We start from the raw sequence: 27,846 nt of genomic DNA, 5'->3' as shown, positions 1-27,846 counted from the left end.
TTTCCAGGGCTATCAGACGCCGTTTGAATTTTGACGATCGGCCCAGTAGTTTCGGAGATAGGAGGGGGGCTCTGGAGAGCCCCCTCCCCAGTCACTCGCGTTATGGAAAATACCTACCCCAGTCATGCGTGGGTTAACAAAAATATGAAATCCGGGAGGATAAATTAAATATAGAAATTGTGGCCAACAGAACATTATCAGTTGCGTTCAACATACTCGTAAGCATATTCACACACCCAGCTTACATATGAGCCATGTAATGATTATTTTTGATAAACATGCTTAAGTTATGAAATCATCTGAAGTGTTTGTAAAGTTCCACGATACGGATCTAATGTCCTGCTATGCATTATGACCATTTCTGGTCAGGTCATGTCTTCGAACATAGGCCAAATTTTTCAAATGACCTTTAAAGATCAACTTTTGACTCATTCGAAGCGTTTTGATAAGAGGAACACGAGGCTGGTAAAATTAATTTCATGCAAGTTTCAAGCTAACAACTCTTTTAAGTGTTAGTGGAAAAGCAATTGGTTTTCTCATAATACCGATGGTGGCAGCTGTTGTTATTTACATGCTAAGCCGTTGACCTTAATTGAATCTGACAATATTGTTCAGAAATAGCGGTAAACGAGCTGATTGTTGTGTTAGGTTAGGCTCTTTCGGTCGATATCAGAGTGGGAAGGATGATGGGAATTAGGGGGAGACCTGGGCGGTAGTCCTGGACCTCATGCTCCGCTGGGGCCGAGCCCAACACGTGGGTTGGATTGCCCTGACACATGGATAGCCCTAGGCGGTGTTTCATGGCTCCGCGCTGCAGCACGCTGCGCTGCGCTGCTGCATTGTTGCGGCGGTTGATATGAATTCGGCTCCACGCTAGCGTTGCGAGCTTCCGAGTCTGTTGATGTTTCCATTGAAATTGGAAACCCAATGCACCGCGCGGTGCGCGCAACGCACCCTGTCTAGGCAAAATTTTACCTTCGATGACCTCTAAAGACATACCTCTGGCTATGACCCGATCCAAAGTTGGCTGAAGTATTGTTTTCTTCTTTTTGCTACTTTTGACGCTACTTCGAATACCACTTAAATGCCCAAAGCCGAGTTAGGTATAAGAATGATGCTCAATCCCCATTTCCCTCCAACAGAGCGTGAGAGTCTAGGTATTCCTGTGGGGCACGGGCTAACAATGACTATCTCATAATCATTGTGGCCATGAACATCTACTGCCATTCTTTAACACCGGTTTCGCTGCGCTAAGCGGTGGCCGTCCCGTTTGTTGGATTCTACAGCTGGCTGGCGGAAAGCGTTACCGGCCGGCCGTCCACCGCCCGCGGGCCGGACCGAGCGGTCCCGCTGACCCTACCTGACCTGAGCCTGGCGCGATATGGGACAGGCAGACGGGGGTTCGGCTCAGCGAAGGCAGCGCCCACTGGTGCTGGGGACTTTTTTAATAGACCTACTGTACAGTAGGTCTACAAAAAAAGTCCCCCGCTCCAGAGGCGGCCGGCCGGCCGAACCCCCGGATTCCAGCCCAGACTCTATTGCGCAGGCCGCGGCAGCGACACGGGTCAGGTCGCGGCGCCCGGCGAGTGGGTCAGTTGGCGGCGGCCGGCCGTGGAGTGAGGGCGCCGTGTGAGGGGCGCAGAGATGCCGCAGTGCAGAGGAGGGGGAAGATAGTGACTCTGCACTATGCCGGAAATGATGCCTTTGTGATCTAAATTAAACACCTGCAGACGCAGTGCATATCCTCCCTCGCCCCATTCCTATTTTATCATAACCCTTCAATAAGCCGTAATGACCATTCAACGCAAGCAAGCAAACAAAACAACCCGTTTAGCGGCGACATCATCTCGGATAAAAAAGCGACAATGATGATTAAAATAGACATAGCGCGAGAGCAAATCGAGGGGTATATATGTATCACATACCCAGCATTTTATTCCCATCTAGCAAATCAAGATTGGGGATCTTGTCCAACAAGTCAGCGGCCGTTCTAGACACAGATAAATGCTTTGTTTTCGGTTGCATCATTATCTGCAATAATTCGAAGCTAGGTGGGGCATTCCACGTCAAATCAAACACCGAAATCCGTCACCCCCTTCGATTTTTCTGAAAATTTGTAGGCAGACTGGGCATGGTCCAAAACTGAGTTACGTATAATATTTTCGAAATTTGATAACATATCGCTGAGATATAGGTCATCGAATATAGCCAAAAATGCCACACATCAATTTTTTAAATGTCTATAACTCTGGTTCCTTTTCTGGTATCAAAATGATATTAACAGGGTCTTGTAGGAAATTGATAAGGCTTTGATTTTTAATTATAAAATTGAATTGAAGTGACCTTGAAATGCATTTGACCTTGAATTAAAACAGAAAAATTTAAATAGCAAAAAACACGTCACCTTCGATTTGGGTAATTTTTACATATTATGTCCGCCACAATGTTCCTAACCATCTGTGAAAAAATTGGAGTGGGCCATTCATAACTTTAGCAGTAAACGCCATTTTTATGTAGCAATGTCAGGCTTCCGCGCGTGACCTTGAAATGACTGGCACGTTGGCGTGTGGAGAGAGGGAGTGGGGAGGGGCTTGTGTTTGGGCGTGTTGAGTGGGGGCGTGTGTGTGCATATGTGTGAAAATCTCCCTTTGTATCTCCCCTGGCATACACACTGCAGCACATGACGCATGGCAATGGGGATGTGCCTTCGCATTTTTGGCATAGGAATACAATGAACACGGATGCACTTTTATTACATGGTTTCTCACACACACTGCTGCGATACTGATTTCACAACTGATTCAATTCTGACATTACAGGAATCGGAGTACTCTGCCACTTGCACCAGTCGTGTGTTAACAGGGCGAACAAAGTGAATCTTGTGAGTTCCTTTAAGGGGTTTCGACACCCCAAATCTGTCGGAAAGTAAGTCATTTTCTTGCTGCCATTCATGACATGTGAAAAATTGAACACTGATGGATGGTATGTGTTCACGAGCAAAAAGATAGAACTGTCGTGGGGTGACGATCTGGTTGTCGCCAGGCCTCTGCAGGCTTGCCCTCGCAGCCAATCGCTTCAGCGCTCCTCCAATGCCATCACACGGTCCCTTCCCATGTGACGTGGCGAAGAAGTGCCATTCGGCGGGAACCCCAAAATCCTCAGCGTGGTGACAAAGATTCACAAAATTTTTCCGATTCTTATACTGTCCCGCACAGCCATCTGAAAAATAGTACACTTTTTTTGGCGTGTATCCCAGTCTCTCTGAAAGAAAACTCATCAAACCTTTCTGAAACAAATGAACGGCGACTGTGTCGTGTGTCATGCATTCAGAGATGGCGACATAAGAGAGATGTTTTGTTTGGCCATCTTCAAGCCAATAGCAAACAAACGGGTGCACGGTCACTTGGTCACTGTTCCAATGATATGATTGAACCTCATCCTGAACAACAAAGCTATAGTTCTCCGAAAAGTCACCGATGACTACAATCTCTCCATCAGCTAGATCGCTGGTTTTGAGCCTCTGCAGGAAGGATGCCTGAGACTTCGCAATAAAATCGTGAATAATGAGACGCTCAACGTCAACGCAAAAGTCTTCGATGAACTCACAGGTCTGTTTTTCGACAGTTTCCAATGTGCACCTGTCTGTCGTTCTCCACTTTCTGAATTGCACCATTTCAATCATATGTTTGTCAAACACATCCTGAACATGTTGCTCCAACCGTTTCGTTCCTGCGCACTCTTCACATTTTCTAAATATGCAGTCTAATGCTGGCGGGTTGCACATAACTTTTGCTAAGCAGTGCTGATAACTAACCAAAATCTCTCCTTCTTTGTTTGCAAGCTTGTTCAGTTGGGAGCCCTCAAGCATCAGCTTCACGTTTTGGTGGAGACTACAAACACAGACGCTATGCGTTCCGCTGGCCCCGGCCAAGACACACTGAGGTGGGCGGAGCTCAGCAAATTTCGACAGTCCGATTTTACTTTCTGGGTGTTCGCTTTTAAAACATCGATGAGCTTCCTTCAAATTGCAAAGCATTAAACGTTTCTGCACGTGTTCTTTTTTTTCCTTCAGCATTTATAATGGACAAAAAATCTTTTTTCCCAGGCATCTGACGACTGATGTCGTCTCGGAGGTAAAATAACTTAACCCGTTTCTCCGTCTCATCGCACAGTGATTTTCCAGCTTTCTGACAAGGATCGCTAACAGAGCCCTTTTCCTCTTGCAACCTCTTCGCTGCACAAGCCATATGAACTGTCGTTTCGAATACGCTTGCTATCTGTCTGGCGGACCATGATGCAGGTACTGTGGTGAGTATACGAAGTTTCTCATGTCTGTCAGTGCTTTTGCTAAATTTTGCTTTTAGCTGCTCGAGCATTTCGTCATAAAAACCCGCTTTCTCAGTTGCATCATCGCTAGCAGTCGCCACCCTGTCAGTTTCTGAGTTACCTTGCAAATGTGATAATTTTGATTGCACGATGCCTGCGATTTTTTTCGTTTTCTCCGTAACATAATGCTCTTGACCTAGTTTTCTTTTAGTTAAAGGTGATCCTCCGAGCAAACCGAAAGTTTCATTTAACACGTTGACCTCGTGTGCCGCCTCCCATTCTTCGATGCCGCTTGCAGGACTGAGGACGGGGGTGGCAGGACTGCTGGACGAATCATGGCGGGTTCCGGTTTTGTCGCCACTGTTCGCAGTACAAGCCGCATCCGTTGTTTCGATAACTGATAATTTTGCTAGATCTTTGCGACACCATGTGCAAAGAAGCGACGCAGCATTTAAGCCGAAGTCAGCACATTTTCTCAATTGCACCTCACTAATGCGCCTTAAATTTCGCTTCCTTTTCTGTGCTGGATGGCGCTTAAGCGGGTCACAACAATACAGCTTGTTGCTTAGTACTAATTCTTTTTGGCTGTCGGCCTGGGCCATGTCTTCTGCGTTGATGTGTTATCTGCAATAGAATGCATGCAATTATCCCAAGGTCGATAAGAATGCTAATGAAATAATGCATGAGCCCTTGCCTTATTGCAACAAAAGTTTGCATTTGCAGTTTGCATTCACGGTACCTATGAACAACACAACGTGAGAACAGTTAACCCGCGCCGGGCAAAGGGAAGGGTGTTTAATTAACCCCCTTCACCTCTGCTCCTAGGTCACGTAGGGACACGGAATATGGGGCATTCGAAAGAGCGTCAAAAAAAAAAAACACGACGAAAGTACTCCGTCATTTTTTTTAGGTCAGGTACCTAAAAGGTCAGTTCACCAGAGTTCATCAAAGGCCAAATTTTGCCTTCTCTAATCGTTTGACAAATCGGCTCACAACTCAGCAACAAATAGAGCTGTAGCGCCGCAAAAAGCGCATTCGATAGCTCTTTAACGTCTTTTCTGAAATAACTTATCAGATTCAAACTAAATTCAATGGTTCCAGATTTCTTTACGATTTTCTTTTAAAAACTTTTGACTTTAGAACGGCATAACGCTGCTTTTGACAGCATCTTGCTACCCTCGTTGAAACACGAACAAACTTTTAAGGGACCCTTACAAGGTCATTTAAAATTTGACCTGAGGTCAAGGTCATGTCCTAGTCGGAAAAGGCTATGTCGCATATCAGTCGATCTGTATCGTCGATCTGAAAACATTTCAAGTGTTTTCATCGCCCTATACATGTCTCTATGAAAATGCATTGTAAAAAATACTGCTGGAGATCTTTCAGGACCTGGGATGACGTCAGAGACATACAGATGGAGCAGTCACGATTGCAAATTTCCAATTTAATGTATCTTGACCTTTCGTGACCTGAGATGACCTCAGGGGCAAAAGGAGGGGCTACGGGCTGCAATTTTCCGACTAAGTGCGTCTTGTTAACCTGTAAGCCGAGGTTTCAGGCCGAGGTTTCAACGGCATTCGTCCAAAACAGGCGCCTTTGAATTTTCTCCCACTAACCTATAATGGAGAGGGCGCAAAATTAGCCTGACCTTAGGTCACCCGGATGTAAAGGATTCCTAGATATACGTTTGATAGATGCTGTTACTCAATTGCTGACAGTTTCAAAGTGATCGTTTAGTTGGTGTAGCTATGGCGAGCATTCTGACTTTTCTAAGGTAAGGCGGCCACTCGACGTGATCGGTAACCTGAACATGATAGACGTGGGTCTGAAACCTCCACATACGGAAAATATGCATAAACAGGTGTGCCAAAAAAAAAAAAACGGCGACGCTCCTTGCCATCGTTTTTGAGATACATATCTGTGAAAACCTTAGGGGTGTGACTGTGAGATTACCCCTCGGCACGGCTCGGTTAATATAACGATTGTTCAACGAATCGCACGAGAGTTTCAAGTAATGATTGCCTTTTTATTATTACCTATGAACTCTGGCAAATTGATCCATAAATTTAACTTGGGCAAACATATTATCAAGGAATATTTGGTAAGATGGTAGAATTCAAAATATCTGCTCTCCTCGGTCACACATCCGTTCTTTGGCATACATGCAAAATTGAAGGGAACTGTAGGGAATCAAAATCGCAAAATCCATTCAAAAATTATTATGTCGCTCATGAATTTACATCAGCGGTATACACTCGACGCATGTCTCATGTTGTAGGTACTACCTATTTGATTACTTTTTGTAGCACTTTTATAAAAATGAGCTTTGGTCACCTATCAAAAATACTTCAAGAACTGTTTAAATACTGACCAATACCTACAATGCATGAAACTATGTATATCATTGCTGGATGTTAATGCTAATTTAAGTCATTGGATAGCATAGGTATGTTTATCAAACCAGTCATCAAGTGTCAAAACAGTTACGACTTACGAATGACACAAACAACGCTTGCCTATTGAAACACATTTTCTAAAAATTAAAACTAACGTTTGATGCGCCGATGCCGACGCTAAACCAAAATAAATTGAACAATGCGAAAATAATGTTTCACCTGATAGTGACAAGCATTATATACAATTGCAAAAAGCCACTCAGCATACCTGTCAGACGACGGAGGTGACAAGAGCCTCACCCTATCTTAGAGGATGAGCAACATTCAACTGACCGCGGCCCCGAGGCTTCAGGCATTACGAAGCGCTGTGATTGGTGGATCATGATGGTCTGGTCACGTGACGATACCCAGCTGAGACGCTCACCGAAGCCCATAGCAACCAAAGCGCCAAGCTCTAAACAGGGGATGCAGTGCTGAGCTAGGTATTTTAGGGCGCTTCAGCCTTGAATGCAACAAAATAAGCAGCGTATTATCAGTTATCGAAACAATAAGGTACATTTGCAAGGAAGCGTATGCCAGGAATGATCTGCTAGCCTGCCTATGTAACGATAGGCACTGAATACCTACTGATCATTGAAAAGGCTCTTTGGTTGCAAAACCTACTGATCCCATTAATCAGGGTTGAGTTAAAAAAAATAAGAATGTAAAATAATGGAGCAGGCGGTGCTATATCACATGTCATGTGCATCAGCACCCAGAACTGGTTGGTAGAATGGTGTTCGTAGAATTCATGCCATAAGCTGGCAGATTTCCCAATAACACTGAATTTCGCCGCTCCAAGGTCGCGCGCGGTCGCCTGACATGCGCTGACATATGTGTCATTTACTTCCAAGTTTATGAATGGCCCACTCCAATTTTTTCACATATTGTTAAGAACACATGGCTCGTTATTATATACAAAAATGAGCAAAATCGAAGGTGACGTGTTTTTTGCTATTCAACTTTTTGAATTTCAAGTCGAATTCAAGTAAAGTTCAAGATCAAAAAGTTACTAATTTCTTGTAAAAAAAGAAAGTCGAAAGAATTGTCTATTGAATGAAGTTGAATTCATTAAAATGTGACGAGCGTATCCAAAGTTATGGCAAATCAAAAATATGACGGCCTTCAATTTTTTCAAAATTCAGTACCCTATAATTTTACAATTCCGGGTAGAAATGCAAAAAAAAAAAAACACTCATATTAATTGTTAGGAGGGATAGGTGAATCCGTCTACCAAGTTATATACAAATCGCCGGTGGTAAGGTGCAAATCAGCCCAATTTTGTTCGATTTGACGTGGAATGCCCCAGGTTTAACCCTCGCCGGCCGAGAAGAAGGGGTAATGCCGCCACAATGTATTTTTTTTTGCGGTAGCTCAAAGCACACTGATGATAGAAGGCTGACATTTCATATGCCTTGCATTTGATTCACGCCGGATCATTTGAAATCAACCACGTTTTCAGGTCAGGTCACTTAACCATGGCGTCTTAACCCTCGCCGGCCGAGGGGGGGGGGGGAGGCGGGTGCCGCCCCCAATAGGTTTTTTTTTCGCGATAGCTCCGAACACGCTGGCGAAAGAAAGCTGAAACTTGGCATACCTAACCTTTGATTCAAGCCGGATCTTTTGACACCAACCGCATTTTTGGGTCAGGTCAGGTCACTGACCTATGGCGTCATAAGTGAGTTTCTGCACGGTCTTCAGATGTCGCAACTTCGCAACGCCCTCACTGCCAGAGGAGATGTCACAGGGAAACAAAACTTGCAGGATCTAGTATCCATTATGAGTCTCACAACTTGTATATCTCGGATTTTTCCTAAAGATCATATGAGGTCAGGTCATTTTCGTGACCTCACCATTAGGTATAAGTCAATGGGGAAAAAATGAAAACTGCTGTTCTGGCGCCGGGAACGATCTCCAACTACCTCAAGCACACATAATCGTGATTTGATGCACTCCTTGCAAGGTTAGATGCGTCACTTCTGCAATGTTGACCTTGCGTGACGTCATTTATGACGTCATCAAGGTCATATTAGTTTTTCGTCAATAACTCCCGATCAAATTGAGCTAGCGAGTCGGGAAAGCCACCAATGGACTCAGGAAGACCTGCCGAATCGAATGCTATGCAACATGACCTCATCGACCAACTTCGTGACCTGGGGGTGCTGACCTGACCTTGACCTGAGGTCAACGCCCCAAGTTGACCTGACCCGGACAAAAAGTATATCATTCGACGCGCCTGAGCAAGGCGAACACGATGCTGCCAAAATCGCGGCTCTGCGGCCGTTTTTTGCGAAGTTATTCACCAAAAACTGAACCGTACCTTGGGGCACTTGACCTGACCTCAGAGGTCATCGGTTGACCTAGGACCTTAAAATCGGGTACCAATCTCTGCGTCTCGTAACGGCGCACACGCTCGTTTTTTTCCGCGACGCGCTAGCTCCACCTGGGGCGAAACGGCGAGGGGGGTCGTACCCGCCCCCCCTCCCTCGGCCGGCGCGTATGTAGAAAACCAATAGGTCCGGCGAGGGTTAAGTAAACCTCTGCACGGTTGTCGGTTATAAAATGATGCAAATCCGCAATGCACCTAGTGTCAAGCAAAATCGAGAAATATGGAAACTGTTAATTTGGCGTCGGAAATGATCTAAAATTACACCTCAAGCACTTCAAATCGTGACTTCTTACATTCTTCACAAGGTCTAATGCTTCACTTTTGCATTGTTCACCTTGCGTGACGTCATTTATGACGTTACTAGGGTGATAGGAGTGCTTCGCCAATAACTCCCGATGGCCGATCAAAATGAGCTAGCCAGTCGGGACAGCCATCTTTGGACTTTGCAAGCTTGCCGAATCAAATGTTATGCAACATGTCCTCCTTTCAACAGCTTCGTGACCTGTGTTGCCCTAACATGACATTGACCTCGGGTAAACATTCTAAATTGCTTCACCTAAACAAAAAAGCATATAAATCGACGCGTCTGAGAACAGAAAACACGATTGTATCGAAATGACGATAATGCGACCATTTTTGCGAAGTTATTTACCAAAAACCGATCGAATGCCTTGGGGCCCTTGACCTGCCCTAAGAGGTCACTGATATTTTAAAATGGGGTACCAGTCGCTGCGTCACGTAACGAAGCAAGCGCTCGTTTTTTCCGCGAGGCTCTAGCAGCTAGCTCAATTATAGGAGCTAAACATGGGGTTGGGGGATCGCTCCCTTCTCACTCACTATTTGGCCGGGATAGTGCTTGCAATTATTGTTAAAATTTAGCATTTTCAGATTTCAAATAACCCATTTTTCTCGCCCAAGTCTTTCAATTCAAGGTCATAACACTAGGTCACGTCAAGTGACCTTACCTCGAGGAAAGTTCCTGTGCTCATCATATCTAAATACACCGACTAACCGATCGCTTTAGAACTTTCAGCGATTTCAATGGGCAACACTATATATATTTGAAACGTTTACTTTGCATGTTTGACATTGTTGACAGAAAGGCCGGGTCAATTTTGAGATCGCTCAAGTCAATGGGAGAAAATTGAGCTGCGCTTTTTTGGACGGAACGCATAATAAACACTCTGAAAACATGTGGTGCTTGATGAGATACAATACTGAATGAGAAAATTGTTTGTTTTGTTGGGAGCCATCTTTTTCAGTCTGAAAAGGCCCTTGCAGAGCTATGACATAACTATGCTCTGGTGTAGTAATTGGGTTGTGCGAGCCAGCGACAGTGATCTGCGGAAGCGAGACTGTTCCCGTGGGACGATTGCCCTGTCGGGACGGTCCAGCCGTCTCCCAAACGGTCACCCGAAGAGGATTATGTGTCCTGGAATGGATCCGACATCAATTACAGGTTGGATGGTGGGGTGACCTCCAGTCCAGAGAGGGAAGCATGAAGACTAGGGGCGATGCGGATTGTTTTTTCCTGAGGATAGCGAGGACGGAAGGGATCTAGCACCCTTGACCCTTCCTTATACTGAATGTATCTCAGGCTGTTAAATCTCCTAAGCGTTTTTTTTTCTCGACATCGTCAAGGTGTCATTAATAAAAATATGAAATCCGGGAGAATAAATTAAATATAGAAATTGTGGCCAACAGAACATTATCAGTTGCGTTAAACATACTAGTTAGTAAGCATGATCACACACCCAGCTTATATATGAGCCATGTCATAATTATTTTTGATAGACATGCTTAAGTTATGAAATCGTCTAAAGTTTTCGTAAAGTTACACGATACAAATCTAATATCCTGCTATGCATCATGACCATTTCTGGTCAGGTCATGTCTTTGAACATAGGCCAAATTTTTCAAATGACCTTTAAAGATCAATTTTTGATTCATTCGAAGCGTTTTTTGATAAGAGGAACACGAGGCTGGTAAAATTAGTTTCAAGCAAGTTTTAAGCTAAAAATTTTTAAGTGTTTGTGGAAAAGCAATTGGTTTTCTCATAATACCGATGGTGGCAGTTGCTGTTATTTACGTGCTAAGCCGATCGCCTTTATTAAATCTGACAATATTATTCAGACATAGCGGTAAACGAGCTGATTGTTGTGTTAGGTTAGGCTCGGTCGATTTCAGAGTGGGAAGGATGACAGGAATTAGGGGGAGACAGGGGGCCTGGGCGGGAGTCCTGGATCTCATGCTCCGCTGGGGCCGAGCCCATCACGTGGGTTGGATTGCCCTGACACATGGATAGCCCTGGGCGGTGTTTTACGGCCCCGCGTTGCAGCACGCTGCGCTGCGCTGCTGTATTGTTGCGGCGGTTGATATGAATTCGGCTCCACGCTAGCGTTGCGAGCTCCCGAGTCTGTTGATGTTTCCATGGAAACTGAAAACCCAATGCACTGGTGCGCGCAACGCACCCTGTCCAAGCAAAATTTTACCACCGATGACCTCTGGTGACATGACCTCTGGCTCTGGCCCGATCTAAAATTGGCTGAAGTATATTTCTTCTTCTTTTTGCTACTTTTGACGCTACTTCGAATGCCACTTGAATGCCCAAAGCTGAGTTATAAGAATGATGCCCAATCCCCATTTTCCCTCCAACAGGGCGTGCATAGGCATTCCTGTGGGGCACGGGCTAACAATGACTTTCTCATAATCATTGTGGCCATGAACATCTGCCATTCTTCAACACCGGTTTCGCTGCGCTGAGCGGCGGCCGTCCCGTGTGTTGGATTCTACAGCTGGCTGGCGGAAAGCGTTACCGGCCGCCCGTCCACCGCCCGCGGGCCGGACCGAGCGGTCCCGCTGACCTTATCTGACCTGAGCCCGGCGCGATATGGGACAGGCAGACGGGGGTTCGGCTCAGCGGAGGCAGCGCCCACTGGTGCTGGGGACTTTTTTAATAGACCTACTGTACAGCCCACCGCTAAAGTAATGTAGGGTTTTACCAATCTCAACGGTTGGCTTTGACTGGCGATTGTTTAATGCGGAGTGATTGAAAAGAAGATGTCAATAGCTAAAGTTGCAGCTGCAAGGGTGACGATACATATAAGTTACATTCAAAGTTTCATTGTAGTCTGGTTAATCGTTCCTAAGCTTCAGAAGCAGAACATACCCATGACTGAAACCGCACATTACTTCTGCTGTGGACTGTACCTATCATTATTCAGGCAATGTGTACATAGGCGGCGGAACGGGGAGGGCACCGGAGCACCGTGCCCCCTTTTGATTTTGACATTTTAACGCTCGCCCGTATAGGGGGGGGGGGGTCGAACGGATCCCCCTCTGTTTCTCGCGAATAACTCGCGCAAAAAGCGGTTGATCGCGACGAAACTTTCAGTGCCCTCGTGTTAATCAATTTTACACCTACCCTGAAAATTTCATGACGCGACCCCCCGTCGGCGACGCCCCTGCAACTGGGGGTTATGAGTAGTGCGGCAGCCAACGCCCCAATATAAAGCGATTATTACTGTTGCTCTAATGTGCGATCGCAATAAGACGTTATTTATACCTAGTCACCGTGGTCGCAGCCACCAATAGCAAATCGTTCCAACTAGGAGCCAAAAAGTCGGGCACTCAGGAGGGTTCGAATCGCTCTTCCCCCGCCGGTCAGATAAGAGCGTTCATCCACTGCGCTACCTATGAGCGTTCATCCACTGCGCTACCGAGCTATGAGCGTTCATCCACTGCGCTACCGAGAATGGTCTTTGTCGGCACAAAACAAAATGGCATTGACCCGCTGACCGCCAATGACAGTATTGTGACATTTGATCGCATTTGACCGCAGCGACTGCCGACCGGTCTCGGCAGATCAGTGGATGCACGCTTAGCGTCGTATGGTGCCCGGTTGGAGAAGCCTGGTTCAAACCGTCCCAGGTGCGCGGCTTATTTTTTGTTCCTAGTTGGAACGGTTTGCTATTGGTGACTGCGACCACACATTAGAGAAACAGTAAGATTTGCTTAAAGTTGGGGCGTTGGCTGACGCGCTATTCAAAAACCCCAGTTCACACGTCTCTGGATGATTGCTGTGCGAAATAATAGACACCAATGAGCTCAATCAAGGCCTTCGTACTTATGTTATAAACAATGTGGCTCTGCAATTCGATGCACGTGTGATATAAATTATATCGACTGTCCCAATGCCACGTTAAAGTGTGTCGTAGGAAATGTGCATGGCAAGTATATAGTATATGGCAAGTATATCGTAGGTAATGTGCATAGCAAGATGATAGGCGCCTGTCTTGGGAATAGGGCATTTTAACAACTGCTTTAGCGTAATTGTTAGGTAGAATAATTGGCGTCTTGAGACGCAAAAGTTAACCCTCGCCCGTAAACGGCGATCTGCCACCTTCGCCCATGCAGGGGGGGGGGGGGTTGGTGCGACCCCCCCCTTGGCGTTTGAAAACAGAGCGTCGTAGAGCTTAGCGGAAAAGACCAACGGATTGCTCTCGCCGAGATCTCGCGATTGGTGGTATATTTTTTGGTCCTAGGTCAACATTTGACCTACTTTTGACCGGTCAAAGGTCAAATTTTCGGAAAAATAGACTTTTTTCAACTTTCGGCGGCGATTGCGGCAAAACGGTGGGAGATATCGACTTGAACCCTTCACTATCGTGTTCCTTGATCAATTCTCTATCGTTTGGTATGTATTTCGTTTCCCTAGCTCTAAAAATGGTGCGTTGGGAGCGCCGGAAGTCGGCAAGGTCACAGTCGGCGGCAGAAATTCGAAAAATAAAATTTTAAATTTTTGAAATCTGATTGCATTTTTGGATTTGGGAGGTCCATTTGCTCCCTATAGAAGCTAATATTGCTGCATATTCCCATTGAGGTGACAAGAATTAGCAAAATAGTGGTTCGGGCGCTTTTCAAAAATAGTACCGGACGCTGTTCCTCTTGTGACGTCATAGCTCCGTGACCTGACCTGACCCGGTCAAGCTTCTTATACCATAGGGGAAGTTGGGGGAACGCCGAATACTTTTTTTCTGACGCCCGTAGCACGCAAGGTAGACAACATAAGCTATTCTTGTTGGCGTCATTCGAGAGGCCAGTCTTTTGTCTTTCAAACATACCAGGCGCATTTGATGAATTCGCATACCGTTAAGCGCAAAAACTAAAAATATCAAGGAACTGACTTTTTCGGCGTTGCCCCGGACTGCGGGGAAAGCCGAAAATGGGATAAATGATCTACGAGGAATGCCGACATTGATGTTTTGCCAATTTATCTCAAACTTTATCCAAAATTCATCAAAGCTGACACGCGTTTTAAGAGCTTGAGGACGCTTGGTGCACACTGGAAGTTAAAATTGTGTGATATAATAAGAAAATGCCAGGTAAATCATTCCTTATAGGTAACAGGCCGTTGTGCCGGCTGAAAGTTAATTTGTTTGACTAAAAATACGCGTTGCTATTCTACAGCAGTAAAGTCCACGTAGCGTGCTTTAACGTGCGTAATTGCACGTTTTCGGCATTACCCCAGCCAGCCATACTTTCATTTGCAGGCCCATAACTTTTAAACGTGCTGTATAAATTTCAAATAGGCAGCACACTTATGCAAAGACATGCTGAAGATTACTTGACCGAATTGGCCAGACAAACGGTAGCAAAATGAGTAAGAAATGCAGCTTCAAAGGCGCATGTAGTACAAGGGAAACGTACCTTGAAAACGCTTTTGGCGCCCTCACAGCCGAAGTATTCCAAATGACGACTCGTAACAAACATGCGATAATTGTAGTCACTTAAAGGGACCCTCCCACCTTCAAAAAAGTTAATGAATTGGCATAAAAGTGATGTAGCGTGAATCACAAAGAGCGAAAATGAATATCTACCAAATTTTCCCGGAAAATATTCACCCGTTTTCGAGATATAAGACTTTTATTTTTGTTTACTTTTTGGGAAATCCGCTGTTTCTATGACGTCACATAAAGGTTTTCTTTACGTCGGCATTTGGAAGCAATAGTTTGGTATCAAAGTGCGACAAATATTGCGCGAATGATGCGTTTATCTTATCAAGGTCAATATATGATGGCCAATAAAGGATTCCAGGACAATTCTTATGGCATTTCTTCGTATCGCAATTCTTCGTCTGCAAATCTTCGTCAGGGCATTTATTCGTACCTATCGCATTACTTTGTCTCGCACCAGGGTATATGAAAATCGGCTCGCATTTCTTCTTCAACGCAAATATATGCAAGAGTAAGCATTGAGGGACAAATAAATGCACCGACGAAGATTTGTAGACGAAGAAATGCGGACGAAAAATTGTGCTACGAAGAAATGTCATGCGAGGATTCGTTCGGGTACCATGACATATGTGATTTCAAAGTCAAGGTTCACAGCTGATCTGCTAAATCAAGCCAAGAATCCAAACTATCAAAAAACTATAAATATTTGTTTGTCTGTCACAGAGGTCTCAAGCAATATAAGGTTGACATATGTTGAATCAAAAATCTACTGCCACAACTCACATCTCCTGCCTTAGTTTATCATTTTAACTTGCTTTCAAGAGAAACAGAAGCCAGTATCTGATATCACTTCAGATGATTGTTTCAAGATCTGAGTTCAAATGGAAATAAAAGCAAGATCAAGATGAAACAGGGATTATTGCTGTTAAAGTAGTTTGGCCATGATACAACAAGCACATAAATCATTAGCCAAATCAAATACTGGTTGGTTTGTCAAGATGTTTGTTGTCTGTCGTCTGTCGAGCTGCTATGAACACTGAACGCTCTCACTCTTACTTTAAAGAGAGTAGTTTAAGTTGAATGGTAGTGAGCTGTAATTAGACAAAGCAGCTATTCAGTGCTCACATCAAGCCGTGCTAGGAAATGGCATCAACTGTGGTGGGAGGAAGCAGGTTCGGCAGCCCTATGTTGTAAACTTCTGTTAGGTATGTCTTGTGTTTGATCAACTGATGTTTTCTGCTCTGTTTTGTGCAGTGATAGTAGCAGGTAACTGCATGCTTGTCAAATTATGTGAATAAACGAATTCATAACATTGCATTTTTCTCTCCATGCAAGGAACAAGTAAGATGTTGTAGAAAATGTAATAGAGGGCTGCATTGCTGATTTTGCACTTTATCAGAGCCTTATTTAGAATTGCTTTCCTGAAAGCTACACACAGGCCACAGTGCTGAAATTCACAATGTCATAGCTTTTGGCAGAAAAAAGAAAAGACTTACCTAGGTAAAATTGGCTGAAAGTATGGCAGAGCAGGTCTTGATGCGTATGCCCATCCGTGCGCTTGCCGAAGCCGAACTGACTGCAACACATTTAACTCTGACCCACCATGGTGGCTGGCATATCCTGAACTTTCACCACTCTAAACAAGACAACTTTCAGCCCTCAGCATTGTATTAAAACACTGTACAAAACACTCAAAATTTGTTTCAGTGCCATCCACGGACAACATCAGTCGCCATTCACCAGGCCAGTAAAAACAGAATAGATAATAGCTTCAAACCCATGTAGTCAGAGTTACTAGGTCTGCACCTCAAAACAAAATCCAGGTGACATTCACCACGCCAGTAAAAAACAGGTACTTAGGTAACGTAACAGCTTCAAATCTGGTAACATGTTGGTCGGACTTTACACTACCATATTTACATGGAATAATATGATACCAAACAATAGTGCAACCATTCTGGACAACAAAAGTGTATGATAAAATTAATTTAGAATACTCTGGCAGCATGATTTACGAGCACAGGCAGGTGTTACCTACCAGCCTTCTCAATGCTCGTAAAACCAACATTGTAGTTTTGATTTTACCTTACATGATAACACACTTGGCTGCAATGGCACATTTAATTTAATACTGTGAAAAGACCAGTTATAACCACTTCACAAGCACAATTGCACCTCATGCCGACATCCTTTTCCAAAGACAGTCAGCAGCGTCTTTCGTCAAAACTGGAAGATAAATCCCCTTTCAACTGTTAACATCAAAAATATTTCTTCATGGTGTGACTGTGATCTCCATATGGAAACCTTGCAGGAAAAGAATTAATGTCAATTGTCAGCTCTTCAAATTTCTTTGGACTTTAACTTGCAGTACCATATCCAGTTTGCTTTGATATTTTGTTTTTTATTCCATGTTGAAGTTGAACACCAAGCTCCAGATATAGCAGGCAGCTTGATCATCTTCGGCCTTGGTATAATATCAGTCCAAGTTCCAGTGGTGGGTATCTTCTAATATTCAAATTAAAATGAAAAGCAATAGGCCGACGACGGATTTCACGTTGATAAAAAAGGGAGCTCAAGGTCAGCAAAACTCGGGTTCAAGGAATGGCGGGCGTTGAAATGACCGCTGACGTCATCAAGAAACCGCTAATGGTTAAGAGATAGGGACTAAGCTGGTCCCACCCTGCAAGTAAAGGGAAGAAATTTCTTGAACACCATAAAGCTGCGGGGGTTGCGACCAGGATAAATGGTGGTTTCTGAGCCTGGCCGCAAACTTGGCTATCTCAACTCAAAACTAATGTTAAGGTGGGATGGTCCCTTTAACCCTCGCATGTGTAGGGGGGGGGGGGGGTCGGATGGACCCCCCCAATGGTTTTTCGCGAATAACTCGCGTAAAAAGCGGCCGATCGCGACGAAACTCTCAGTACCCTCGCATTGATCAATTTTACACCTACCCTGAAAATTTCATGACCCTGACCCAAATGACCTTTGACCTGTGACCTCTTTTCCGAGACCATGTTTGGCCGGAATCGCGATTTCGCGTATGTCGGCTCGCACTAGCCGCGTGTTTGCAAGCTTTTCGTGGTTTCAAACGTTTAAACATGTGATTTGATGTTACTCCCGTGTGTGTCAAGGTCACCTGAAGGTCAGGTCAGGTCATTGACCTTTGGTGACCTCGGGTGACCTCGGGTCACTTTTTCGAGTTTTACATGTTTCTAGGCTAGTTTTTGGAGCTGAATTCGAATTTAGCAACCATTTGAACATTTACGAAGTAGTTTTGGTGACTTCGTATCATGTTACGAAGCTGTCAGAGGCGGTTGACACGTACTACGAATACCCGTCACGACGCCTACTGGTTGACCTGACCTGACCTGACCCGACCTGGTCTAAATGCTTCAAGACATCATCTGTGATCAAAACTAACACGATATTCGTGATCAGCACCCCGAAAAACCCCTTAGCAGCCACACTTTACGACTTTCTAACAGGTCCCGATTTTCCCGACTTTGGGTCATTGACCTGACCTGGAAGGTCAACCAATGACCTAGGACCTTAAAATTGGGTATCATCGGCTTCCTCTCGTCACGGGCAACACGCTCGTTTTTTCCGCGAAGCTCTAGCTCGATCAGGGGCCAAACGGCAAGGGGGGGGGGGTCCAACCGACCCCCCCCCCTACACATTAGAAGCTGGCAAACGCCGCACACATGCGAGGGTTAAGCTTCAGAGCATCACTGATACGTGGCATCCATGTCGTACGGTTTTAGAAATATCTCGAATTTCGGCTTTGCCCCAACTCCGGCATTGCCCCAACTTCCCCTATGATAATTGATAGCCAATACTTGCCCCAACATGCATGGGAAGTTTCATCACGATCCATCAACCGATGTCCGTACCACCGGCAGGAAACCTCGGGCGTTGGCACTCAGTTTGTGAAAATCCGGCCGGAGGCTGTTCCCTTTGTGACGTCATAACTCCGTGACCTGACATGAACCGGTCAATTTTTTTTTTATCAAAAGATGCGCAAGGTTTGCCCCATAAGGTACCCAAAATTTGGCGGCGCTGCGCGTCGCCGATTTTGCACTATTTCGAAAAGCATCAGGGGGGGGGGGGGTTGCACCAACTACATGGGCGAGGTTTAACTACACTCGCTCAGCCGCGCGATGGTCCATGCTCCCACCCCGCCTCACTCCCCAGCCCTCGCCAGCCGCCGCACCGCGCCGACCCGAGCCATGCCTCCGGGCTCGGCCCTCACCGCTGCGCTGACGTCACAGGCGACCCACATCGCCTTCTAGCCACCGACCCAGACCGGTGTCATACGGTGTGGGTAGGCTGTGCCGCTTGACAAGTAAGTGAAGCGGCACAATCTACCGGTACCAGGCGGCTGCTGCCAATGCTGACTGCTGAGCCATAGCAGACCGGTGGATGAAGAATTGTAGAACATCAATCTGCCCCCGAGTGTACCAGGGTGCTATCGGTTACGGATGTGGAACGGTTGCGCACGAACTGGAATACGGAACGCCAGCCACTGACGTTCCCAGATGCCGTAAAGGGCATGCTTTTACATTTCAAAGTAAGAATTAGGAGAACAACTTTATCACCACTGCTCCTCTCTACGTGGCACGTCAGTTGATATCTGCCTAGTGCCTACCTACCTTTATGAAATGTGAAGGATATAGGTAACCAGACAACTTTAATCCTGCCCATGGCGTAAAATCTAAAGCACAGCGCGCCCATGTATGGATGCCACTCATATCGAGATCGGTCCGCCCGTTTCGACACCAGGTCCGAAGGGCTTGGACAAATACCACGCATGCTGCCGAACAGGCTCCGTGAAGATGTCCGCGGGACTCCGTGTGAACGACAATGACGGTGTTCTACCTATTTACCGAGCACTCGCCCATAAACTCGCTCAGTGTTTATTAAATTCACTACAATGGTGCAATACAGCTAAGCCAACGGCTTCAGTTTCTAACTCCTTTTGGAGGTGCACCATCTGCAGTGCTCCTGCGACACGTGTCGCGCAATGCATGCGCTGTCTATGTAAACGCAACTGCACAATACCTACATATAGGCGCACTTATCTGGCGAGCCACTCCTTCATTTGTCACCGCTGCTCTCTTTTACGGCCTTGCCGCTGCTGCTTTCTCCGGTGGGTGAATGTGTCGCTTGCTCTTCGTAGGCGTTGCGCTTATTACTCAGCCTGTGCGCCATCGTCTCGAGCAGCAGCAGCAGCAGCGCGACGCCGGCGCCGGCGAGCAGCACCTCCAGCACGGGCCTGCACTCGGAGAGGCCGAGCGGCGACCAGTGGGAGCGCGGCCGCGCCTCCAGGTCACAGCGCCGCAGGCCGCGCAACAGCCGCTCGGGCAGTCGGCGCCGCCTCAGCCGGTCCAGCACACCCGTCTCCATGAGTCGCAGCAGGGCGGCGTCGAAGGCGCGCTTCTCGGCCAGACCGCGCCGGAACGGTAGCCCTCCCCAGTGCCTGGACAGGTGCTGCGGGAAGGGGCAAACGGAAGGGCACTCGTTCCACGAGCACATCTGTAGGATATCCACTGATGACAGGAAGAAGGCGAACTTGCGCTCGGTCGCCCTGGGCACCCACTCTGAAAGGCTGATGTTCAGCGACTGTGACATGGATGATCTGAAGTCCATGCCGGGCTGGGGGAAGTTCTGCAGCGCGTTTTCCGCTGCCGAGCGAGAAAGCACGGCCCACTCCCAGTCCTCCAGCCGGGTGACGTCGTCCGGCTGCGCAAACGGCATGCACGCCCGCTCCATGGTCACCTGCGACAGCAGGTCGGCCGTGTAGAACTGGAACGACAGCATGCCGACGCCGAGCACCGCGGCAGCAGCCACGCACTGCGAGAGCCGGCCGGGCCGCAGCGGCTCACAGCGGGTGCAGAATGAGCCGAGCGCCAGCAGGCAGACTGTGGAGAGGCGCGAGACGGCGGCGCCGCTGGGCCGCAGCGCCAGGTACCCGCCGGCGGCGGCCAGCAGCAGCAGGCCGACGGCCAGCGCGCGCAGCCGGACGTTCTCCAAACTACTGCCGAACGACGGCGACGACTCTGGCTCCGGAGTTCTCACGAACATTCGATTCGCATATTGGATGACGAGTATCGAAAAGTGCACAATCCGATGCCTTTCCCATGTCGAGCTGAAAAAGTTGGTGGCAAAATCAACCGAACCATTCTCAAATAGCTGGAAGAAGTTGTCCAAATGGTTGGTAGTGATGACAATCTCGTTCATGCGGAATCCCATGGCTTCCTGAAGAACGTCGAATATGTCTGTCGCTAAAGCGTCACTGGAATGCACAGACGGTGGGTTCGGGTAGAAAAAGAGGAAATTGGCGACTCTGTATGTTTTGTTGACGACTCGGAGGTCCCTCAAGCCGGCCGGAGGTGGCGCCGGCAGCGGCAGCGGGCTCAGCCGGCCGGCCCGGCAGTGGCCGACGGTGGTCACCAGCGGCCCGGAGTCGGCGTGGTGCGTCACGCGCAGCAGGCGGCCCGAGTCGGGCTGCAGCAGCTCGGCGCCGCTCAGCCGGCCGGCCAGCCGCTGCAGCCGGTCCAGCGGCACCGGACTGGGCGGCAGCAGCAGCAGCGGCCGCACCGGCGCCGCCCGCTCGGGCGCCGCCAGCTGGATGGTGCCGCCGCCGCCGCCGGCGCCGGCCGGGGAGCGGCGCGCGAACACGGCCCGTCCGGAGAGCTGCAGCAGCAGCGCCGGCAGCAGCCAGACGGGATCGGGCGGCTGCCAGTGCAGCTCGGCGGCCGGCCAGCCGTGCGCGGCCGCCAGCTGGCCGGCGCAGCTCGCCACATCCGCCGCAGACAGCGCCATCAGAGGACGCCGGTCACGTCCAGCCGAGGTCTGAACAGACCTCCTCGGCCCGTGATGAGCACGGGCAGCGCTGGGCCTGCCACACCGCGAACAGAGAGAATACCCACCGCGTGTCGCGACGTCAAGGGCCGGCGAAACAAGGGGTCAATAGACCTATGTCAGCCCCGCCGTCACAGAGGTTGCACTTGTGGCTATACAACTCAGCTCCTCGCTGTCACAGCGCCCCGGGCGGATCCGACGTCATGCGTGCAGCATGAATAGAAAGGAGAACATCGATTTGTTTGCCAAGTAGGAGGGGCCGCCGCTGCGATGCATTTTGATGATGAGGAGCGGTGCAGTTGGTCAGGGACCGTGACAGAGGCCACAGTGTCTTTTTTTTTTCTCTTCCGAGAACACGTGACCGGACGGTAGGTAAACAATGAAGCGGTCAAAGAACTGCTGCTGATAAAGCAATCAATTACGTTATTTTCGATAGATTATTGATTGGAATCTATAGATTATATGGTAATTGCTTGTTTTCTCGGCAGTTTTTGGTGACACTGAGCCATTAGCGTCGCCACGGGGGGGGGGGGGGGTGCAAGCGGGGCAGCTTGCCCCCCCCCCCAACCTCGGACCGGGCACCTCCTGAGATCGATACAGTTCCGATGAGATTTTGGAGTCGGAAAAAAATGGGGGGGGGGAGTACCTTTCTGAGAATGCCTGTGAGGTCAGACTCGTTTGGAGGGTGCAGTTCAAGCCAGAGTCGGAGTCGCAGTCGCCAAAATCTTCACGACTCCGACTCCATACACGGAAATGTCAATGTTGTGATTCATTCCATGTTCCTGGTTGTTTTTATTACCTTTTTTAGCCGATTTTCATAAGTTTTTGTGCTGTCACAAAATTTGCGTTCAAAGCGCGTCACAATAGTTCGTTTTTTCCAAAGGCTGCTGGCTCCAAGTTCATTATCGAAGCTCTCGCGTGAATTTTGGCTGCTTCAGCGTCTGCTCCTATATATGGTCTTGGTCTGGCTAATAATTTCTTGCCGAAAAAAAAATGATTGATTTCCAATTGTGCTCGGTAAAAACAGGAAATTGTGTCTTCAAAAATGAGCATGCCATGATGACGTCACTGGTGGCAGCTGGCACCCAATGTCCTACGAAAACATTCATTGCCAACGAATTTTGGGAAGACTTCGTTTTTCACTCTTACCGAGGCCCAAATTGAGTAAGCGGTTCTCTCCATGATAGTTAGGTATGGATTACATTGCAATGCAAGTTCCACAGCATGACCTCACCACTATTCTCTTGTCTAGTTCCAAAACGCAGGCATGTAAAGGTAATTTATCGGGAATAATTAACATGTTAAAATAAGGCGACGTTCGAGTTTCTCAGGTTGAACATCAGAAAGGAAACTGTGCCAACAGTATGGCAAAAAAAATAGATGTCCGGATAATTTCGTTACACTTTGCAGTGCACGAACACTTCAGCAAACCTTTCATTCACCGAGAAAGTTCACCGTCTCGTACGTATTTTGGTTACGTCGTAGCTTATAATCCGAGAGCCAAGCCCACGTTTGTCAGTTCATTCCGTTTGGAAGGGTGGTTTGGAGCTCCGGCCGTGTGAGGTGGTTGAGCTTTTATGTCACGCCATGTAAGCCTATGATACCCCCGCTGAACACCCACCCAACACCCACCCACTCTCCAATCCTTCCTTTGATCCGCCTCCGATACTGCTCATATACGGTAGCATTCACTCCTTTTTAAACACTTCTGTATTATTGTTTACGAGTCGCCTTTCTTTCATGTCTTTCATGATGTCATGGGCCTAAGTGGTGGCTGAGCTGGATGGCTCTTTTGTCGCGCCCTCTGTTTTGACCATATTCGGCTGCAGTCGCCCCACTGTGTGCACGCTGTCAGGAGCCGTCTGACGAGGGTGTTCCAGGGCCATGGACAGACCGCACAATGCGACATTACCTCGTAATGCGACATTACTGCCACAGAACGGCACGTGCCACGGCCGCTGGCAGACTGCAGCCGACCGGAACCGGTTGGTGTACCCAGGACTAAACCCTCAAACCGCACCGACACAGTGGGCGAAACCACACCGAAAAATGCCGCCGCGGATGGGACAAAAGTCGCCTGCAATGCGGGCGGTGCGTCAGAGCTCGTGACATCATGTCTTATCGTGAGCGGTTGTTGTCAGAAAAAGAATAAACACTCGATAACTGATAGCCAACTCCATCACACCTTCTGCCAAAAATGAAATGTGCTTGCTGTTTGAGGATAAATCGCCCATCGTCTTTTGTGCACTGACCTTCCCGAATCTCCATTTTAGGAAGCGGAGTGCCGCTCGCCATGGCCCGCCCAGCCCTCGTCAGCGGGCTGCTGCTGCTCAGCTCGTTACTGCTGGTATCCGGAGACCACCCGTCGGACACGGCGGATCCAGGCGCGGACCCGGTGGACCCGGCGCGGTGCCGTCTGACGGGATCCGGTCTCCGGCCGGACGAGGTCGTACTCCCGGCCCGCTACTTCTTCATACAGACCGTCGACAAGCACGGCAACGAGTGAGTTATATTGATTGGCTGAGTTGATTTTCTTGTCTCACTGGGTCTGTTCCAGTCGGACTTCCAAACACCTCTAAACTCCTCCAAGAGCAAAATAGAGGAGGTTGGAGCAGGGCGATCCTTGGCTTTGCAGGGGCTAGAGCTGCCACTGGAACAGGGAAGCAATCTTGGAGGAGTTAAGGGGTGTTAGGAAGTGCGACTGGAACAGACCCACTATTGATGGTCAGACCAACCACGACTGACCTCTGTTAGCGATCGGATCCGGTCTCGCCCGCTGACTGGCGTCTGTCTGCCGCTGTTTCAGGTTGACCTCCTCCCCTGAGGGTGTGTTCGAGGTCAGCCTATCGGGGGACTCGGCCCGCGGTCCCTGCCACGTCAACATGCAGACCCTGGACCGGCACGACGGAACGGTGATGGTGCGGTACAGGGTGTTCGTGACCTGCCGGAACGCCGTGCTGAGGGTGCTCTACAGAGGGCAGCACGTGGCCGACAGTCCGTACAAGATAGACGGTGAGTAGGTGGCAGCACTAGTCACTCGAGATCCGGAGCTCACAGCCAACCGACGCACACTGGGCCGATCGCCAGGTCTAGCACGACATGGGTAAAAAATCGAACTTTGTGGATGTGCAATGAAACCTATACCAATTTGTTCAAAAATGATCATAGTACATTGCTGTGGTCTTTGTTTTCCAACACAATTGCTATTTCATGGCGAAAACTCAGCTTAAACACGAACTTCGGAATCATTTGGACCGAACTCGTTTCCCGCACTCTCCGACAGCGTATCTTTGATCCACGAAAACAATCACAATTTGAGGAGGAATTCCACATTTATATACATCAAACGATAGCTCCGGGTCTGCAGAACACACATAACCACATGAAAATGGTGAACTCTTACTTGGTTATGATCTATTTGTACGACAAAGATTTAAAGACGAAAATATAATTTCACATAATTGATGTCACACATAAATAGACTTTTAAAAAAAGTACCGCAAAGTACCGCTTCGAAAATCTCGCTACATGTCAATGAGTCATTGCACTACAAGATCCAACAGTCATTTCTTGCGACTTTTTGCGACTTTGGATGTAGCAGCCAAACATCAACCCGCGCCGGACCGGTGCTCGGCGTCAAACGCGCCGGGCCGGGAGGCGGGAGGTGTTGATTGAACGCTCCCCTTCTAACTCGGCTCCTGGGCCACATAGCGACACGTTGTAAGTGGCATTCGAAAGAGCGCCCGAAATGCCAGAGAGAGTAATTAGTCATTTCTAGGTCAGGTCAAAGGTCACGTCACCACAGGTCATCAAAGGTAAAATGTTGCATATAACAACATTTCTCGAAACACCGGCCCTTACCTCGGGGACCAATAGAGCTACATCGTCGCGGAAAAGTGCATTCAATTGCTCTTTTAGCGGTCTTTCTGAAATAAGCCCTCAGATTTGGCTTAACCCTCGCCCCTAGTGGTGTTTTTCCAGCCGCGAACGTATAGAAGGGGTCCGTTGGACCCCCCTGCCGTTTCGCCCCTGGTCGAGCTAGAGCTTCGCGGAGAAGACGAGCGTGTTGCACGTGACAAGAGGAAGCTGATGATACCCATTTGTAAGGTCCTAGGTCATCGGGTGATCTTCCAGGTCAGATCAATGACCCAAAAGTCGGGAAAATCGGGACCTGTTAGAACGTCTTAAAGGGTGGCTGCTATGGGTTTTTTGGGTGCTGATCACGAATATAATGTTATTTATGATCATAGATAATGTCTTCATACATTTAGGCCAGGTCGGGTCAGGTCAGGTCAGGTCAACCAGTAAGGGTTTTGCCGGGTACTTGTAGTAGGTGGCAACCGCCTTTGACAGCTTCGTAACATGTTACGAAGGCACCAAAGCTACATAGTAAATGTTCAAATGGTTGCTAGATTCAAATTCAGCTCCAAAAATTAGCCTAGAAACATGTAAAACTCGAGAAATTGAACCAAGGTCATCAAAGGTCAATGACCTTACCTGGCCTTCCGGTGACCTTGACACCCACCCTAATGCATGGGAGCAACATAATACCCCATGCTTGAACGTTTTAAACCACGAAAAGACTGCAAACTCGCGGCTAATGCGAGCCGACATACGCTGAATCGCGATTCCGGCCAAACATGATCCCGAAAGAAGGTCACAGGTCAAAGATCATTAAGGTCAGGGTCATGAAATTTTAAGGTTAGCTGTGAAATTAATTATCGCGAGGGTACTGAAAGTTTCGTTGCGATCGGCCGCTTTTTACGCGAATTATTCGCGAAAAACTGAGAGTTCCGTTCGAAGATTCAGGCCCTGTCGCGCTAGAATGGCATATCGGCCCACTGTGCGACGGCGCCAATGAGCGAGAGCCGAGAGACGTACAATTTGCAGTGGTTTCCGCATGCGATAGGATGAGCGATAAACGATAAACGATAATTATCGCTGTTAAGTAAATCGGTCATCGTTATCGTTTATCGCTAAATTTTCAAAATTATCGCTCATCCACTTATCGCAAGCTACAAAAATTATGAACGATAACGGATAAACGATAAAATGTAAAACGGGATGATGGAAAAATGGAAGACGATCGACAGTGTATGCCGCGCGACAGTATTTGTGCGCAACCTGTTACCATCTGCTAAGTGTATACAGGGTGTCCCAGAATTACCCGGACATTGTTAATTAGCGTATAAAATAAGGCGAACATGATTGCGCCTTTTTCTTTTTATCGTCCTATATAGTCAACTAGGGTGGCTGTGAAATAGCACATGCAATAGATACGCTTGTTACAAGATCAGCCGACAATGATTGAAAATGCCAGCCATTGCTGGTCTCAGTTGTTTTACGGTTCTCCCGAAACTGGGTGAAGGCCTGTTTTCTTTGACCTGCTGCCGGAGGATAATACGATCATATAAGATAAACTTAACATCAAAGTGTTCCCAGGTCATAAGGCATAATCCCCCAAAACAAAAATTGCTGCCTACACCACTTTTGCCGCGTTTTTTACATCTGAAGTGGAGAAGCTCCATGTCTGAACATGGCGGGACCTTTGGCTTCCAACAGATTTGGTTTCCAAAACAAACCCGTTCATGGCCATTTGGTTTACGGCATCCAGTTTTTGCACTGGTAGAATATCACCGCAGTAGTACTCTGTGCTAACGGCTGTCGTTGGGCCATCATATCAAGCCCAATGAGTGCACGGTGGCTCAAAATGTCTAACAATTTGATTTTCGACGGGTGCCTGGCCGTCTCTGCTGTTGGGGAGTTGTAGCCATCTGACGTTCACACACGCCTTTTTCGGGCGGTTCAAATGACAGAATACCTTCGTTAGACCACAAAGTGTGCTTCAACATATTTTTTTGTTGTATATGTTATATTTTTGGGATGAATTGTAGTGATTTTCGCTGCTTTTCCCGTAGTTTTCGCATATTTTTCAGGCGAGGGACCCCAAATTCCAAAATTTTGCGAAGATACTGGTGGAAAGTAGACTGATGTTCTTTAGATAATCCTGATCTATCGTTTAGCTAGTTTTTAGCTAAATCAGTGACGTTTGTTGTCCATGACAAGCAACCACCCGTTTGACAACTGGTGCATGGCCCTT

General features: G+C 47.6%; 1 protein-coding gene across 2 annotated transcripts in view; it reads left to right on the top strand.

Annotated features, from left to right (window-relative positions):
- LOC122368651 (protein O-glucosyltransferase 2-like) overlaps nt 1-27,846 on the top strand; it is a 109,647-nt gene that overhangs the window by 23,216 nt on the left and 58,585 nt on the right. Inside the window, exons 2-4 of one of the 2 annotated variants that reach the window (XM_043342805.1) lie at nt 4,106-4,308; nt 24,020-24,248; nt 24,553-24,758. In XM_043342805.1, coding sequence (XP_043198740.1) covers nt 24,040-24,248; nt 24,553-24,758 — 415 coding nt within the window. In that variant the 5' untranslated portion in view covers nt 4,106-4,308; nt 24,020-24,039. The remainder of the gene's footprint in view (nt 1-4,105; nt 4,309-24,019; nt 24,249-24,552; nt 24,759-27,846) is intronic. The other variant, XM_043342806.1, reaches the window with a different exon arrangement.

Source organism: Amphibalanus amphitrite, unplaced genomic scaffold (genome assembly GCF_019059575.1).
Source record: "Amphibalanus amphitrite isolate SeventyFive unplaced genomic scaffold, NRLGWU_Aamphi_draft 000964F_arrow, whole genome shotgun sequence".
In the NCBI taxonomy this organism is placed as follows: domain Eukaryota; kingdom Metazoa; phylum Arthropoda; class Thecostraca; order Balanomorpha; family Balanidae; genus Amphibalanus; species Amphibalanus amphitrite.
This window is presented reverse-complemented; position numbering and strand designations above follow the sequence as displayed.